Consider the following 19612-nt stretch of genomic DNA (forward strand, 5'->3'; position numbering starts at 1 on the left):
TGTGACTTGGTTTCTTGCACTACACCTCAGATTTTCCTTCTATTTTGCCTATTTGTTGTTTGCTTTTCCTTTGTCTAAAAACGCTTGCTTATTGCAAGCACTTTATGAAATAACTATAGAATTAGGAAATAGAGTACATTTTCTCCTTGTTTAGTTATAAAAGTGTGATGGACTTTTTTAAGACCTTACATGCATGTTTTCACAGATGTTTCAAGTTCATCTAGACTTCTGCTCAGAAAGAAGTATCGTAATGTTTTCTACTTCTGAAATCGAACATGGTTGTATTGTCTTGTTAGAAATCTTACCCTTATTTTATAATTTAAGAGATTGAAAACAATGTTTCCTTTACATAAACTGGTGCAAACACTGGAAGAACATAAAAGTTTCAAGATTTTGATTAATTCCTTGGCTTTGTATGGTTACATTTGTAGGTTCACTCAGTCACCTGTTCAGTGTTCTCTTCATGAGTTAAGAAAACCAGAGGCTTTTCTATCGTTCTGCCCAGATTCTCTTTGTGATCATCCTCCAATCTTTCTTCCCCCTAAATGGATAGTCTCCCTTGCAGCTTTCATTGGGATCACAAAATGCTTCTCCCCTTCAACACTTCTCTGCTTGTGAAAAGCATTTCCTGACAACCCAAAAGAGCTGCACAAGAGACTTGTCAATGGTAGAAGTGTAGGATGAGCTTGGAGAAAGTCTGCCTATAATGCTAGGTCTTTTCTGGTTTATATGAGATATTTGATCTTTCAACATTAGCACATTTTTTAAGGGTTGGAATTTTTCTGTTATGTCTTGAAAAACCCTGAGGCCTGATAACTGTTCAGTGCTGATCAACTTTCAAGAATGATTGAACCCAGACACTTGCACCATGCTGTGTAGACACGGCTGTGCGCATTTTCTGTTTCTTAATGATTGACAAGAAGCTTACCAAGCATCATATTTAAGCCCAAGATTTCCTCTGCAGTGTAGTAATATACAGTGGAACCCTGCCTTACGGCCACGCCATTAATACTGCCACCTTATTCTGGCCCGAACAAAAGCTCAATCATTTTCTTATTTAGAAAACGGCCATCCTGTTAATACAGCCAGATTTTTGTGGCCTGTCGGTGACCAGATTAACGGGGCTCCACTGTACAACCATTTAGCAACACTTAATACTGAGATTTAGGTGCAGCTTAGTGCACAGTGCTCCCTGGCTGTTCATGTAGTTAATAGGGAGGGTAGTTAATATTTTTTGCAGTTGATGGTTAGCAAATAATAGTGTAGCTGTACTGGAATCAGCTTTCGCCTGATAAACTTGAAAGAAAAAATGTCTGTCTGTGCATTGGTGAAAAAATATAGAGCACAAATAATGACAAATATTGTAAATGACTCCTGAATATGGCCAAGCACTTTAGCTACATACACAGCTTCATGTATAATCATGACGAGTGCCAATAAATTTGAACTTTTAGAGAATTTAAGTCACGCACTGGATGTTAGTAGCCCATTATTACTGATTAGGCCGACTGAAGTGAAAATATGATCATGATTTTAAGCTGTGTTTGGCCTGTCCAGAATGCCTCCTTTTTCACGCTCCCCACTTGGGATAATAACCTTCGCCGAGTCACGCAGTGATTCTCCCCAGAAGAAGCGTTGCGTGAGGCGTTGGCAGACGCATTGCGCGCACGGGCAGATACAGGGTTTTTTAGCGGGGGAAGCTAGGGTGGGGAGGGCGGTGGCTGGTACCTTGGGTTTGCAGAATCAATGGGGCATTCCTCCAAAATGTTGTAACTAAAGAATTGGAGCTCAATTTAAAACTGTTACGCCAGAAATACTTGGAACGCCTGAAAGTGGAGATTACAATGAGGTAACTGCAAGACTTTTTGCCTTCGCTTCTACCATAATATTCACAATTTCCTTTTCTTTCTTTCTTTTCTGTTTTTTTTTTTTTTTTTTTTTTTTTTGCTTCTCCGAAAAGGGGTTGGCTTGCACTTGCCGGGTCTTGGACCTTTTGGGCGGTGCTTATTCGAGGGCGGCGCTTACTTGATAACGGCGTTCTGCAAAAAAATCAGAACATTTCAGTTTTGTAAATAATAACAAGTAAAATGGGGGCCGGGAATCGGGGCGGCACTTAATTTAAGAAAATACAGCATGCTAGATCATGCTAGGGAAACCGGGACCTGACGTGACCTCTTACCTACGCACTGCGGGTGGCGTTTTGATCAATGGCATAGGCCTGGCAAGGCTAATGACGACAGTTATAAATTTTAGGGTTAGCTTTTTTTGTTGTTGTTGTTGCTGTGGATAAGGAAACTAATTTATATCAAGATACAATCGCTCTTCGAAATCGGGTAATTTGCGCCTCATTTCAATTCCTGATCAATACATTGACGTCGACATCGAGAAGCCTTTTGCGGTTGCGTTTTACCGCCATTCAACTGTCTCGTGTGCGTGACACACGCGTGATACTGTACTGGTGTGACAACCTGTCTGAAGTAAATGAAAAGGAGCGTCAAGGGAGCCTGAAACTAGTCATAATCCAAGATGGCGGATCGTGGCGAGCTAGAAGTCACTACAACGAAGCGAGCTCGTTTGTCGTTAGAGAGTTCTTTTGATCAAAAAGATAGCTCTGTCGGTGATTCTGATAAGGTTGAACCGTACGTTAGTTCTATTTCGCGTCACAACGTAATTGAAGAGGGTGCTAGTGAGGAAAAGTTATCAACCGAAACGATGTCACGTGAACAATGTGTCGGACATGTTGGGCACGAAAGACTAGAAAGTGAAGACTTTCCGACATGTTACAGTGTCGAAGATGGTTTAAACAATCAAGATGAACACCATTATCAACCAATAGCAGGTAAAAAGTAATATTTTATCTAAAAATCCTCCACAAAATTAAACGTTGTCAATTTTTTCATGCCCGCCATTTTGTTTTTGATGCTATTAAGTCAACGATCGCATTTAAATTGCATCAGTTAAACCAGAACTTATCCTTTTGACCAAAAATGACGGTTTCTAACTTTTAGAAGAGAAATTACGGTTTCTTGCAGAATACCTGGCCACTTCAAATTTGCATTTCATAGAGTAATTTGTACAAGAGCAAGGCATTTAAAGTTAACAATAGAAGCCATTACTGTTCACTGAAATGTTAATTAGTGGCCAGGTAGTTTGCATTTGACTCCTAAAAGATACCACTTAAAACAGAATAGATTCGATTACCAGCCACTGTTCCATGCTAGTAGACCGGAGTCGAGAGACCATTAGAAATCGAGCCTAACAACAGAAATAAGAGCATTTTTTTATTCTTATTTCTTTGAATACACCCTTAAAGATACTTAGACAGCTTAAAGTAGTAGTATTTCATGAATGACCTAAGTGAGGCTAGAATCCTTTATATCCCTAAGCGAGACGACTAGCATCCCTGACCTTTTCATATGGGAGTTAACCCCCCCCCCCCCAACCCCCAGACTCAATGAAAGAACAACAAGCTTGTGTCCTAAAGTTGACCTGTTAAACACAGAGTGATACTATATAACGAGGCTGAGGTGTTCAGCCTGCTAATCACAAATCCCAACGGACAACCAATGCTCCCATTTGATTGGCTTTTTTATTCAGGTCTAATTTTAGCACATTGCCACAAAATTCTGTAGAGTGATCAGGTGTAATTTTCTGTTTTATTTTACAAGTAAACAATGCCTTTTGAACTAAATGAACAATAGCTTCAGGAGAACTGTTGACAAAGAAAATTGACTTTTTTAATTTCAAGTTCATAATTTTGTTCCTCCACTTGCAAAAGCCTATCGTATGAATTCGAGCTGTTCACCCAAATTTATAAAATGCTGTGTCTAGTTCTTTTGATGCCAGAGTGTCTTTGCTCCTTCGAGGATTAACATGGTTGTGAAATAAGTTTGGAAACTAAAACTCGTAAAAGATACAAGCAGACTGCGAAGGTAATGTATTATATCTACAGTAATATGGTTATTCTTCAGCCAGTTATCTAAAAGAGATTCCATGAGGTGAACATTGGCTGCTGTTGTACCCTTGCTGCTAATATTCAGTTGGCCTTTTACGAACGCAATTTTTGTTTTTATTGCATTCAGCCATGTGTCTTCCTTCTTCTTTCTAACATCAATATTCAAGTGAAATCTCACTTTGACATTTTGCAAGTTTTCTTGTTTCTTCATAGTACTTTTTGTTTCCAATTTCTTTGCTCTGAATATAGTTTGAGGAATAACTCAGCATTGTTTAATTTGCATTTTGTTTGCACCATCATTACGCTCATAAATCTGAATAATTTTAAATATCCCACCAAAATCCATCTGTGTTCACTGGCTAACTAAAATCACCTCTTAGGAGATTTGTTTTCATTCTCGGCATGCTGAGATAAATGGAAACAGATAGCTCATTGTGTCCGTTGATCGCAGGCATCAGCTTTGTTATTTAGTTAGCGGCAAAATTTGAATGTTCCATGAAGTGACGAAGATAATTCATTGTTTTTTGTTCTTCAAAAGGCATCTTCTAAAGTGTTAATATAAGTTTTATTTTCACTGTATATTTACCATTTACCTTATACTACTCTACGTAAATGAGCCCATTGTTTTAACGAAAAAAAATGCTTTTTCTCCATGACTTCTATGTTATGCGACCGTTATTTCGGCTATCCACCATTGCACAAAAAAGCCAACAAAGTGCTTCAAAGGTGGCGTGTCCTTGTCTTTTACAGGATCACTCCGTGTTTAAACAGATTTTATATAACATGTACAACAGTTTCAAATAGATCAAGACCAAGAATTTTGTCTTTGTTTTCCAAGGTCCTATGGGCTGGATTCAACGGCAGATGAATCTTGATGTTAATCCCGAAGATGTACTTGCCTATATGGTGCCCCATGCTCAGTTGGTAAGCCAGTATTATTACAAGCAGAATGTTATGAGCTATCATTTAATTTTGTTGACACACAATTCCCTTTGGAAAACAACCTTGGTATCAGAACCCATCTTTTCAGGAAGTTTATTCATTTGACAGTGAAGGCTTTTTTTAACAGACCTTTCTTACCCCCTTCACAAAATTTCTTTGATTTTTCTGTGAGAGGTGGAGGTGTTTTCTGTAACCTGATGTATTAGCAACTACATTGAATTTTTATGTGAATGAAGTCCCATTGTCATATGAAAGGATGATCACTGTGAGAAAGAGTTTAAAGGTACTGAATTCAGAAATGGCCTATTGAAATGCATGCTAATTTTTTCTCTCCTCAGCCTCCCAACTTAGATCGGGCAACTTTATGGAAAATCATTATTGATATCCTCACTGAGCCTACACCAAGACAAAAGCTTGACCATGTCAACTCTCTTGATGATGTTGTAGAACTTCTCAGAGGATCAAAGAACATCATTGTTTTAACAGGGGCTGGGGTATGTTAATTAATAAAAATTAGATTAAGTAAATAAAGGTATCAGTATTTTTTGTCTATCCTTGAAATTTGTAGACATGATTGGTATCACACTTTTTAAATCTTACTACAGTGTAAATGCTTGATTGGTTGGCCTGACCTAGTCAAGGAAAAAGTGTGAACTGTGTGGCTCTGACATGTCAGCAAGTCGTTGACATTCCACAAGTTTTCAATAACACTAATCATGCTTAGTTATAGTAGCATGATATTGATTAAATATTAAATTAGATCTGTCCAGAGGATTTAAAATAATTGATTCTTTGGTGATTTTACCCTGGGGGGGAAGGGGGAAGGGACTCCCGTATGAAAAGGGCGGGGGTGCTCATTGTACCTTTTGGGGGTTACAAAACCAGTTTTGGTATCTCTTAGGGTGGTCAGCCTCAAGAGGTCCACAGCAGAAGCTTCTGCTGTACCTTCTAGGGTATTGTTGTTTAGAATTGGTACCTCTTAGGGGTGAAAAAAATTTCAAGCCATGCCCACAAAACAGGTTCTTGGTACCTCTTAGGGGTTCTTGTCAAAATTTCTGACGAGCAGCCCCGTCCTTTCTATATGGGGGTCCTTTTTACACAGACTTTGTACATACATTATTAATGATAATTTACGTAATTTTGTAGCAATTATTGTTAACAATATGTAGCTGGATTTACAGTACCATAAGTTTATTTTTTGTCTGAGACCTTACTTCCAAGTATTTAATTCAGATACTGTCTTGATCACTATGTACCACTGACTGCAATATGAAGTTAGAGCATAGGTGTAGCAAGACTCCCTTTGTGGTCATTCATAATTCCGATTGCTTTGCAGGTGTCTGTATCTTGTGGTATCCCTGACTTTAGATCCCGAGATGGTGTATATGCCAAATTAAGTGTGGAGTATCCTGATCTACCAGATCCTCAAGCAATGTTTGACATCTCCTATTTCTACCAGAATCCAAGGCCATTCTTTAAGTTTGCAAAGGTAGGCATTCACTATACATGACTGTATTATATGGCTAGCTCGGTGAACAGGCAAGATGAACCAGATCCTGTGGTGTGATTGGCTACTCGAAAAGGTAAGATTGCACTATCTTACCCGCTGCAGCTTCAATGGGATTACACGCTGTGTCCAATAAGAAAAGTTTTCCCCAATTCATCAGCGTTCTTTAGTAGTGTGCACATGCAGGCAACTTGATTAGCTGTCTATTTCTAGTTCTTGTTCACCTAGACTAGGGGCAATTTTATTAGGGGCCCTTTGACTTCCATGTATCTAGTCTTAATAAGGGTTGTACCATTGTAGAAAGATTTAAGATTGCCACATGTTTCATGAGAGCTGTAGTCTTCTGGCTAGACAAGGGGCTACAAGTAAGCTTCAATTTAGCCACATTGTAGTCATGGATGAAATAAATGCATCCAGTGTCAAAATGTTTCATAGAAACAGACCAGGTAACACCTATAGTAGGCAGTAAAGGCTAGATGGATTTGTTATATTTAGTTAGGATTTACCGGTAGTGATAAGAACTGACAGTAACCAATGATGTACTGTAGCAAAATTGCTGGCTGCTGGCACATTAATTTTTGGCTGGGCTGTAAATGCATGCATTCCTATAAATACTAACTGCAATAATCTGGTTGCTCTTTGGCCTCAGGAAATATACCCTGGACAATTCAAACCATCCCTTTGCCACAGATTCATAAAGCAGTTGGAATCAAATGGACAACTACTGAAGAACTATTCCCAGAATATTGACACTCTGGAACAGGTTGTGGGCATATCAAGGGTCATACAGTGCCATGGTTAGCCTTGATATTTTACTAATAAATACTGTACAATGTCATAGTGTATTTACTGTGCAGATCCATGGAACACTTCTTGTCAATGTTCATGAATGGAATGGCCATTGAGTCATGACCATTGGAGATCTATCTTTGATAGACTTACTGTAGCATACATGTTGTTTCTGCCAATATTGAAGTCAAGTGTGATTTGCATAGTGATACTTTTCCGAGAAATTCTGCTTGCCGAAGCCAAGAAAGTTTTACTAAACATCATCTTAATTCGGAAAAACCTAATTTGCATACACTTTTGAAAGTGTATGCAAATTAGGTTTTTCCAAACTAAGATGATGCATAGTGATACTGTTTGGAAGAAACACTTGTCAATGACCAACTTTTCAATTTCAATGGGTCTCCAAATACTGTACATGCACCATCTTTAATGCATCAAAATGGGAATAGAATATGTGTAATTTACATGATAACAGATAAACAGTGTTATTGTATTCACCTGACAGCCCTCAGACTTGGCAGATACTAACACCCTTGGCCTTGTAATGTTAACTATCATTCTCAGTCTCATCCAATAAGATATTTTAAAATATGATTGTATATTTTTTGTCAATGCTAATAAAAACCTCACACTAAGTTTATCCACTCACAGAATTTATTCAGCCTCTAAAGTGCAGGTTTTTCTTATGAAATGTGTCTCCAAAGAAGCCCAAAACTCGACATCGTTGCCGCTATTTTGAACATTACTCACTCAGCCAGGCCACATTTTCGTGACATCATTCCATCCAAGAGATTTTGGCTTCTGACAAGCCTTTTAACTGCCACTCTAGGTTATGGCTGCTCTTGAGCCATATTATTTTGAGCCAAACATGCCCCAAACTCCAAAATGAAAGTAGTGAAGACAGTGAAGAGCATAATCACAAGGGAAAAAAAAATCATTTTGCTGACCTTGTGAAGGATGCAAAGTCAGTTGTAGGATTTTCTCCTTCCTGCCAATTTCGAGTCAGATGGAATGACGTCACATAAACATTGCCTGGCTGCCAAGCAAGGTTTCAAAATGGTGGCCTCCGAAATTGAATTTGGGCTTCTTTTAAGACGAATTTCTTCAGGATAGTAGGTACTTAAGAGGCTGAAACTTTGGTGAGTGGAAAAGCTGATTGGTTACTTGCTATAGGTGAAGACCAAATAAGTAAGCTTTTTGGAGTAACCTTTAAAATAATGTATCAGCAATCAGTAGTTTATGATATTTAAAGGAGGATAAATATTTTTATTACAAAAAAAACAATGATTATTGATGTTTTTTTACATCACAGGCTCATTTTCCACTGCTTCATGCACAAGCTGCAAGTACCAAGTTTCTTGTGAGGCCATAAGAGAAGATATTTTTCAGCAAGTTAGTTGATTTTCGATTTGTAAAATAAAAATTCAATGTTCAATGAAATGTGTATACTAACTGCAGACTGCACAGATGTTGTTGGAAGCTTTAGGAATCTTCTCTTATAGCATGGTGAACAAAGTCTCAATTGTACAAAATATAATGCATTGTTCAGGAGAAATACATAACAACTCCTAAGTGCCGTTTGCTAATTTCTTAATGCCAACATCCACCTTCTAAGTAAAGCAACAATGAATTCTCACAGCAGTTTGTTACAACACCACCATAACTGGACCAAGATGACCACTGAGATTTCCTTTTCTACATCAAAGAAGCTTGCATTTTAGGAGTTGCACACCATCGATGAATAATAGCTTAAAAACCAGGCATTTTCTTCTGAGTATCACATTTGTTTCACTTTCACTTGTGAGCGGATTCTGCCAGTAACCATCCTGCATAGTATGCTTTATGTTCATGTGCATTTAACTTGTTTGGCTTTCTTCCCTCAGGTCATACCTCTTTGCCCAAAATGCCCACAAGATGGGAGCTGTTTTGCCATAATGAAACCTGGTATCCTTTGAATATTGTTGACATAAAAATAGTAGAAAGATGATAGACCTTTAGAATGAAACTTTAGATGTCTGATGTCCATTTTGGAACTCTTGAACTTTTAGTCCAGCTTTAGGTTACTCAAGGACTGTATGTGAAGATTTTTATACAGTCAGCTTTGTTATGTCTGTGTGACCCATGAAACTTGATTTTGGGTGAAAGCGAGGTTTATCCATTGCTGCAAACTCACTCTCCTGTTGACTTTTTTTTGGCTAGATTGCCTCCAGTACATGTGCTGCTGTGCTCATTGACTGCAGCATGTACCCAACATACATCCTGATTGAATTTACAAGCTAAAAATTAATTGTACAGAGATACGCAGGTTAGGACATTATCAGTCCCTTTCCAGTCAAGTTGTTTCCTTTTCGATTGCTAATTTATGTACATGTACCTTGACTCTGTTGTTCTAGATATTGTATTCTTTGGTGAGAGTCTTCCATCTGAGTTTTATCACAACCTAGATGAAGATTCTGAAAAGGTATACCTTTATGATACTAGACAGTTTAGTTCTAATAATTTTGTAGAATCTTCACATAGTTGAGGGAATTTTTTTGGGTTTCATAGACCTGATGTGAGAGTGTAGGTGTACTTGACTTTTGACCAATAAACAATCTGTATTGATAAAATTTGTATGCAATTTTTGCATTATCCTTTTTATTTTAGCATCTGCTATCAAAAGTGCATGTGACAAAATTTTACAGACACTCTCTAAGTCAGCCTGTGTACAGCCGCCCCCTCCCCTCAAAAAAATTAGGGAGAGAGACTTTCTCCCCGATCTTTCTGAGGGGAGTGGTGGCTGTACACAGGCTATCTCTAAGGCAGTCCTTGCTAATCACTCCTTCTTTGTTCAGGTTGATCTTCTTATAGTTATTGGTTCTTCTTTGAAAGTCAGACCAGTGGCGTTAATTCCAAGTAAGTGTCTAAAGCAAATGGTCACTTGTTTTCATAACTGTACAATTCATGTTGGAGGCGGCCTGCCTTACCTTCACTTACAATATTAAGGATCAGGTACTTCCACCTGTGACGTCCTGAAATATTTTTAAGTCCCCCTAATGGCATATGCAATTGCCGGATCGACATTTCTTCTTGTTGGATAGTGCAAGGTAACAATCTTTTGGTCGAATCAGTTCAATTAAAACACTTCCATTTGGGCACCAAAAGGTCGTGAAATATTTCTGAGTCACCCCAATGGCATGTAATTATCAGATAGACAACAACTCTACATGTCAGATTCTCCATTCGATGAATAGAACGAATCGATGGAATCAAAGTCCCTGTTTTGTGGATAGGATCTATTCGACAGTATTGGACAACCCACTTACTTTATGGGCTCGGGCTACCTAGCTTGTTTTTACCGTAGTGGCATTGTTAGCTGCTTAGTCGTCAGCTAGACTGTGCAAGTGTCCGGTGGCTTCATTCACTACAGGTCATGTGCCGCCTGAGGTGCCACAGGTGCTTATCAACAGAGAGCCGCTCAGACACATGACATTCGATGTCGAGTTACTGGGTGACTGTGACGTCATCATCTCTGAGCTATGCCAGCGACTGGGCGGGTCCTGGATCAGTTTGTTGGACGATTTTAAGATGCCTTATGTGGAGAGAGGTCTTTCATCACCTGACAAGGTTAACGTGACTCCAGAGGAGCGTCCAGAAGTCGTCGAGAGTAAAGTATCAGGAGCTCTTGATGGTGATCGGGTGAGATGCATCTGACTATATATGGCTTTTGAAAGTTGTAATAATGAGCAAAGTGAAAACTATACACCAAACCATTTTCTGACATCTAACAACCGATCCATTATTTAAAAACATCTTTTCAATTTCAGACTCAACAAAGTGCACAAAGTGATGAAAGAAGTGTATTACACGATATAGAGAATACAAGTCAAGATGCTAGTCGAGGATATCCGCTGCCCCCTAAGGAAGGTCATGTGACTGTAGGTGAGAGCAGTGGCTGTGAAGAGACTGGTGACGAGCCATGCAGAGACCAGCCTAGAGCTTCTGCCGCTGGACAACAAAATGAGCACTCTACTAACAACGACACACCATGCCAAGAAGGTGGATGAAAACAAAATCTTTATCTGTTGTATTTCCTTCCCCTTAGCCACTTCTCCTCCACCCTCGCTATTTTCGCGCTTTACTTGTTTCAAACTGTACTGGAACATGTTAATCTCTAAATGGCGTCATAGTGAATGGTCGCACTTTCATAGCAGTTGTCGCAATTGACCCTGTATGAAAATAGGGCTTTTGTGTCACCTAAATGCGTCGTTTCCATGTTGCTTTACACAACGATAAAATGAACAAAGCTGAACAGGTTATTAAGATCGTGCAGACTAATCAGTCTGTGCTTTCAAGTATTTAGAACACATCCAAATAACGGTGTTGAGTAGAAAGAGAAGTTTCCAGGAGAAATTCTATAGCTGTGAAATTTTTCACACGGGGAATAGTTCAGGGTCTTTAAATGCGTAAGGCTGTTATAGGCCCGAGGAGGTACTCCCTTATATGGGTTATATAGGTATGTGCGGCCCCAAAGGCTATGGTTTTTTCAGCCATTCTGGTCATAAATAGGGTATCGATTTGGCCATTTTGCTCTTAAATTAGGTATGGTTTTTGTGCTCTAGACTTGGATTGGGTTTTTTAGAAGCAACTTTTTCATCATTATCGATAAGACCATAAACAACCGGACTTCAAAAATTATGTTTAGGGCAACTGTGTCAGCCGCAATGGTCATAAATAGGGTATCGAATTTTTGGTCTGGTCATAATTAGGGTAGGGAGAATCGCAGATTTTGGCCATAAATAGGGTAAGGGTTTTCGGAAGCGGGCCGCACACCCCCAACAAATTTTTCTGCGAGTACCCCCCCCCCCCTCCGGAGTTATAGGCTGAGGGGTGAGGAACTCGCTTGATTGGTTATTGTTTTGATTAGTTTTTTTTTCGTTATCGTTAGGAACAAGGTAATATAAACTGACCTGGGCTGTAAGAAATATGTGTAAGTGTTAACTGCACTCATTGTGGCCACAGAATGGTACGTTCCACGCCAACAAACCCATTACTTTCATTTTTCATCTTTTGCAGATTTTCCTCGATTCCTCTTCATGCCTCCAAGTCGTTACATTTTCTATGGCGCTGAAGTTATGGACTCTCCTCTCCCCTCCCCCTCCCCCTCCCCCTCAAGAAACATCAGTGGCTACTTGGACAGTACTAGCGAGGGGAGTGACAGTGACAGTGTTGGAGAAATCGATGATAACGAAGCTGGCGGTGATCAGCTTGATGGCATTATTCAAGATCTGATGAGACATGAAAGAAGCGCTGACAGAAGCACTGAGAACAAGCTCCAAACAACAACAAACAATGGGCAACTGGTTACTCGCGGCAGCAGCGGCAGTGACAGTACCAGTGACGATGGCTTTGATGAAGGCGATGCAGATAAAGCCTCAGAGATCTACAATAGCGAAGTAAGTAAACAGGCGTTGTCTCTAATCCTGGGAGGTTTGAGCAGCTACACGTGCGCAAGCGAGGAGAACAGTCTGTTGTCGGCTGGCTCTGATGACCCAGTCACTCCGGGCTCGAGTGAGCCTTGCTGCCTGCCGTCAGTTGCTGCAGACACGCTGTTGACTGACCGACCATTCAGTGGTGTTACCATGGATAGACCGCCAACACAGCCAGATTATCCAGAGCCTGGAAATCAGGATCACATCGAAGATACAAAGAAAGGTGCTTCTGAATGCGGCCAATCTGGTGACGACTGTGTGCCGTTGGGAACGAAAGATGATGTTAGCAGTGATGCGAGTGCTACCCTGAAATCCGATTCTTTGCATTCATGACGTTAATGTTTATTTATTCTGTAAAGAACTATAGAAGCATTTTCTTCTTACATGTGTATTATGTATATTATATATTATATATTTTTTGGTATTATTTAGCCAAATGGGCATAAAACAAATCTTGACTACACGGTCTGGAAAACCGCCATCTGCGACGCGACTGTAATACAGCTGTAACTTAACCCTCCTGTATAGTTCAATACCGTACTGCACTACAGTATTTACAATTTTGAGATTTGAATTAAGAGCTGGGTCTTAATATAGTCAATGTACAATATATTACAATATGCAGTATTTATCTTTATTATTTTTGATTGGTTCCCTGGGCTGCCCGAATTTATAGCTACCCACCGCCAAGTTCTACTTTCGTTCTGTTCTAAGTAAAACGACAATTTCCTAAGTCTAGCGGACGTTTAATCGAAGTATATGCTGTTTATTTTTGGCGCACGCTTTTGTCAAAATAGCTCCATTAATTTATAGGCAAAATTTAAAAAAAAAACCACCATGATAATAGCCTCTTCCAAACGTTCAGTTAGTTGAGGTGAAGCGCCAAAATCAGCGAGCGAAAACACAGGGGAGAGGCGTGGTGCGGCGCAGCTCCTCCCACCAAGCCTCTCTCCTTTTTTCCCTCGGTCGTTTTTTCGCGCTGCGCCAGAACTAATTGAACGCCTGGAAGAGGCAACCATGATGAAGGAAAAAAAAAAAAAAGGAAAAAAAAAAAAGAAATACTGATCGAGCTGTTTAATTTGCGAGTTTATGTGCCTTGGCACGACTAAGGCCATAAACTTACAAGAGAAGAAGGAGAAAAAAGAAAACTCGACCAGTATTTCCCCTACACGGACCGCGCGCTCATAATTAATAACATTCATGTTATTTTGCAACAGAAAGCATAAGAGCAACCTAAAGGTATATTACATGACGTTTTTTGTGCTCCGTAAACAGTTCAAGCTGGACTAGGGTGGGGCGCACACCTTCAGTAGACTAACGAGTAAGAAATGACATATAAAAGAGTAGCTGTAAATAAACCATCTGAAATATAATTATGTGCTGCCTGTGCATTGAGAATTGAATTGTTGACAATCTAGATTATCGGCTTGTAACTTGGTTTGCTAGAAGCAAATTATAATGCTAGAAGTGCATATCTCGTATAACGACGCGCGCGTTCAGATTCCCCGCGAGTAGGTTATTTTTTAGCGCTAAACTTCGCGGGAAAAAAGAGGGAAGGATATACCGTAGTGTGTCAATTTGGAGGAAGCTTGAGAAAGCATAAGTATACCAATCGGCAGTGACGTTTTGCCAACTCTCTTCAGTTACACAATTCTCTGATTACGCGGAGTTCAGAAAGCTATTTTTGGATTTACGTTTGTCTTCTGCTTCCTGTTCAGTTTTGCTTTGGTTAAAAAACGCGCGTGCTAGTTACAGAATTGCTCACACAAATGACGAAATATAAATGAAACAATCTCACTGACCTAGTGCCCGACTTGGACTTTTGCAACAGTTTGTCAAGTTATTAAATGGTTTGAACCCAGGAGTATCAGTAGTTCGCGTAGTGTGATCGTCTGGCCGGTGAGTGTAGTTCTGAAAAGAACTGTTGTTGGTGACTGACGTTTCGACAACCTGAGCGGAAGTCATCTTCAGAGTTTAGTGAATAGTGTTTGTCAGTCGATGATGTTATAAGTCTGGTCCTTTGAACGTGATTGGTCAGTATAGCCATGATGGCATCGCAACTTATAACTCGCGATCGCAACATATAACTCGCGATCGCAACTTATAATTCGCGATGGCAACTTATAACTCGCGATGGCAACTTATAACTCGCGATCGCAACTTATAACTTGCGATCGCAACTTATAACTCGGGATCGCAACTTATAAGTCGCGATCGCAACTTATAACTCGCGATCGCGACTTATAACTCGCGATCGCGACTTATAACTCGCGATCGCGACTTATAAGTCGCGATCGCAACTTATAACTCGCTATCGCAACTTATAACTGGCGATCGCAAATTATAACTTTCGATCGCAACTTATAACTCGCGATCCAAACTTATAACTCGCGATCTCAACTTATAACTTTCGATCGCAACTTATAACTCCCGATCGCAACTTATAACTCGCAATGGCAACTTCTAACTCGCATCGCGAGTTATAAGTCGCGATCGCAACTTATAACTCGCGATCGCAACTTATAACTCGCGATCGCAACTTATAACTAGCGATCGCAACTTTTAAGTCGCGATGGCAACTTATAACTTGCGATGGCAACTTATAACTCGCGATGGCAACTTATAACTCGCGATCGCAACTTATAACTCGCGATCGCAACTTATAACCTTTGATCGTGACCGCGACTTATAACTCGCGATCGCCACTGATAACTCGCGATCGCAACTTATAACTCTCCGTATAACTCTCGATCGCAAGTTATAACTGGCGACTGCGACTTATAACTCGCGATCGCAACTTATAACTCTCGATTGCGACTTATAATTTTCGATCGCGACTTATAACTCTCGATTGCAACTTATAACTCGTAATCGCAACTTATAGCTCTCGATCGATATAGTCGATCGAGACTTATAGCTCTCCAGCGCGATTTAAAACTTTCGATCGTAACTTAATATATAGATTTAGGCCAGTCTAAAAGCGTAGCTCCTGCGCCGGGCTATTCAGAACCCGAGTAAGCTAACCCATGAAAAGTTAGAATTTTGATTTGAGTTTTCAACTTTGAGGTGAGGTTTTCTGTTTATTGTTTGGCCTTCTGTTTTAAATATTAATAATCACCATATACACAAAACAAAGCAGCAAAAAACGTTTGTATAGGAGAAGAAGTTATAATTCGGTTAACTTTTAATCCTTGGTTAGCGTTAACCGCCTTCCGAACAATCCTGCCCTGCTTTCAACAAGTTAACCTGACATGAGCCCAGACAGACAGACATACTTTATGTTACCGCCATATCGCGAAGCCAATCTCGATCGGTCTCCAAACATCGTTTTAAAAAAGAACAAACGTTTAAGTTTATTCACGACGAGTTTGACTAAAAATAGAACAAAACTAAACAATTATTTACAACATTAAACGGCTGAACGGACAAACCCCGAAAAACACAAACTTACAGCTTTTTCCCGAAATGAATGACTGACCTCTGGTAGACGATGATCGCGAAAAGGAAATTATAAGAACAGCGACAATGACTAGCTCTAATATAACTCGAAGGATGTTAGTTTGACCGTTGCCACAGAATTTAAACTACTAGTCTTATTAACATATTGACCTCACGCGCGCGCGAAAATACCAGGTGTCCCGCGGGGCCTCTTGTAAGCATAATTAGCAAGAGTGTTACACTTTATTTAACGTGGACAAGTACACACACAGCCCGCAATCCAATTGAAAATCAGCACTTGGTCAGCACTTGGTCAGCGGTCAACTTGAACCTGCGATATGGTCTTACAATACTGGTCAGCGGATACCTTGTTTTGACAGGTGTCAACTGATCATAACATGGATGTCCAATATCAAAGAAGTACACGGTAAAGCAAGGGTGCATATCTCCGTCAACCTATTATTTGGAGTATGGCCGCCATGTAATGTTGCGCGACTCCGTCGTCGTCGCCGTCGCCGTCGTGCGTACGTGCCCACGAGCAATACCGCTAGCTATGATAACCATGAGAAAATCAACTCATTGGTTTTCTTTTCTTTCCCATATGAGTATGGGGCTCCGCTTGGCGGCCCTTCGGGCCGCCGGAGCTCCGCTATAACTCGCAACTTCCAATCTCGTTCCCATGCCCAGAGTCCACGTGTGTTTTGGTCAGCTCCAAGACACGGAGCTCTGGAATAATCAATTTCCAGACTCTAATATTTTAGGAGTTCCAGTTTCACGGCGCATGCGTGCCTTGGTTTAAAACATGGCAATATCGTTCCCAGAGCCCACGTGTCTTTTGGTTGGCGCTGACCAAAAGACATGTGGGCTCTGGGAACGAGTTTGCTCGACTTCCAACTTGGCAACTTGATTTCCTCTGTGCAGTGCGCGTGAGCTTACTGCCCGAAACAATGTAATACGGCGACTGCAATCCGCAATTACAGTAGAACCCCGGTAACTTGAACTCTGAAGGGAAACGAAAAACAGTTCGAGTTAGCGGGGGTTCGAGTTATCGGGGTCGATTGAATATCCAACTGGCCACGTTGAAAATTGATAGTTTGCTGATTTTTTAGCACTTCAATATACAGTGACAGCCAATGCACCGCATCCAGTAAGACTCATAAGATCGGGAAATGACTGTCAAATATGTGAACGGTCGGTTGCACTGATTAAAATCAAATTACTGTGGTGTTAGTTTTAAGTGTTTTTATCGATCACAGGACAGGAAAAGCTAATGGCATGACTTCCCTGGTGAGTTACAAGAACCAGAATTCGAGTTATCGGGCTAAATTTTTATCAAGAGAAACGAAATTTAGTTCAAGTTAGCGGGGAATTCGAGTTATCCGAGTTCGAGTTAACCGAGTTAAAATGACTGAAAAGTGGGGTCAAATCCACGGAAAATGGGACTTGGTTCTAGTTAGCGGGGGAATTCGAGTTATTCGAGTTCGAGTTGACCGAGTTAAAATGACTGAAAAGTGGGGTCAAATCCATGGAAAATGGGACTTGGTTCGAGTTAGCGGGGGAATTCGAGTTATCCGAGTTCGAGTTAACCGAGTTAAAATGACTGAAAAGTGGGGTCAAATCCACGGAAAATGGGACTTGGTTCTAGTTAGCGGGGGAATTCGAGTTATTCGAGTTCGAGTTAACCGAGTTAAAATGACTGAAAAGTGGGGTCAAATCCACGGAAAATGGGACTTGGTTCTAGTTAGCGGGGGAATTCGAGTTATTCGAGTTCGAGTTGACCGAGTTAAAATGACTGAAAAGTGGGGTCAAATCCATGGAAAATGGGACTTGGTTCGAGTTAGCGGGGGAATTCGAGTTATCCGAGTTCGAGTTACCGGGATTGTACTGTACTTCGCTGTGACTTTTCTTGCCGCCCTTTTCCGATTTCATGCCAACGGAGCTCTTCCAAATTACATTCCTAATTTACGAAGAGGGAATGGAGATCGAGAGACCTTGATAGAGGATTACTTTTGTCTTGGTTTTAGCTACTGGGAGGTGCTCTCATTTCTGCTGGTATATCATGGCATTCGATTAAGTTTAAGGCACCTTAAAAGGATCTTCAGAAGTCGTGGACTACGCAGGAGAAATATCCATTCAAGTATCGAGAGAGTCGTGGATGCAGTAGAGTAAGAATTACAGTGGAGTGGGAGTACTATTGGATATCGGCAAATGCACCAGAGATTGTTAAGAGATCATGGACTTGTGATAGATCGAGAAACTGTTAGGCGTGCCATTAAACGGCTGGACCCAGAGGGTGTTGAGATGCGAACGAAGAGGCGGTTTAGGAGGAGATATGCAGCTCTTGGTCCTAACTTCATATGGCATCTCGACGGTTACGACAAACTAAAACCGTACTGGTTCTGCATTCACGGTGCGATAGACGGTTATAGTCGACGCACATTGTGCCTTGAAGTTGGGCCTACAAATAACGACCCGATGATTACTGCTCAATACTTCATTGACTGTGTTCAGCAGTTACGTGGACTCCCGCGAGTTGTCAGAGGCGATTGCGGAACTGAAAACATACATATTGCTGCAGTTCAGCGGTTTATGAGAAGAAATGGTGGAGATAATATGGCTGGGGAAAAGAGCTTCCTGTATGGAAAATCTGTCGCAAACCAGAGAATTGAAGCTTGGTGGAGTTTTTTAAGGAAAAGTAACACCGACTGTTGGATACGATTTTTTAAAGATTTTTCGGACCTGGGTCATTTTGATAACCGCAATATTATTCATGTAGAATGTTTAAGGTTTTGTTTTATGGGCTTAATTGAAGAGGAACTGTATAAGGTTGCGCAGAACTGGAACTTGCACAAGATACGGCCTTGTAATGCGGAGACACCACCTGGAAGACCTGATACACTGTTTTTTCCTCCAGGAGAAGCAGGAGCTACGGACTACAAGAAAGACGCGGACGAGAATGATCTGGAGGTAGCAGAGAATTTATGTGGTGAGCGGTGCCATCCTCTTGGTTGTTCACTAGCATTCGTATCATTAACAGAGCTCATTATGGAGGATAACAACTTGTATTTGCCACAAGACCCAAACGAAGCAGCGTCTCTGTATTTAGACCTGTTCCATCATATCAGCAATCTGTAAATCACCAACCTCTCTTACTGAGCGAGAAATGCGAAGTTATTGGCAAGTGTGCACGACATTTCAAGTTTCCTTATGCGTTTTCGTTTTCTCGGTTCCTGAAGAAAAATCCGTATCGATGTTAAATGGTAGAAGAACTAGGCAAGTTCATCACTAAGAACACGGTGTAGTAGATTTAGCAATTATTACATTGTTTCTTTTCAGTGCTGTGAAGTATTTGTACTTTTGTTCAATTATACAGAAGCACGGCTTGTATCAAAATTTAATCCTTAAATACCAGGCCCTGGTTGTTCAAAGGATGAATAATGCTATCCATCGGATAAATTGCTCTTCAGTGGATCAGTGTTAGGAAAAACAACTGCGACATCTACTGGATAT

The 19612-nt window shown here is 40.5% G+C and overlaps 2 protein-coding genes across 2 annotated transcripts; both read left to right on the plus strand.

Moving 5' to 3' along the window:
- The first annotated feature begins 77 nt into the window (after positions 1-77).
- LOC145478858 (NAD-dependent protein deacetylase sirtuin-1-like) lies at positions 78-14645 on the plus strand. Its single transcript, XM_081457039.1, has 12 exons — positions 78-2839; positions 4794-4879; positions 5236-5391; positions 6234-6386; positions 7054-7201; positions 8506-8585; positions 9077-9137; positions 9587-9654; positions 10028-10088; positions 10603-10871; positions 11000-11231; positions 12249-14645. The coding sequence occupies exons 1-12, from the start codon at positions 2527-2529 to the stop codon at positions 12995-12997; spliced, it is 2376 nt and encodes a 791-aa protein (XP_081313165.1). The 5' UTR covers positions 78-2526; the 3' UTR covers positions 12998-14645.
- A 1822-nt stretch (positions 14646-16467) lies between these two features.
- LOC145469113 (uncharacterized) lies at positions 16468-19237 on the plus strand. The gene has a single exon (XM_081452794.1). It carries the CDS (start codon positions 18311-18313, stop codon positions 19235-19237), a length of 927 nt encoding a protein of 308 aa, XP_081308920.1. The 5' UTR covers positions 16468-18310.
- Positions 19238-19612: the final 375 nt, after the last annotated feature.

This window comes from Orbicella franksi, chromosome 2 (assembly GCF_964199315.1).
Source record: "Orbicella franksi chromosome 2, jaOrbFran1.1, whole genome shotgun sequence".
In the NCBI taxonomy this organism is placed as follows: Eukaryota; Metazoa; Cnidaria; class Anthozoa; order Scleractinia; family Merulinidae; genus Orbicella; species Orbicella franksi.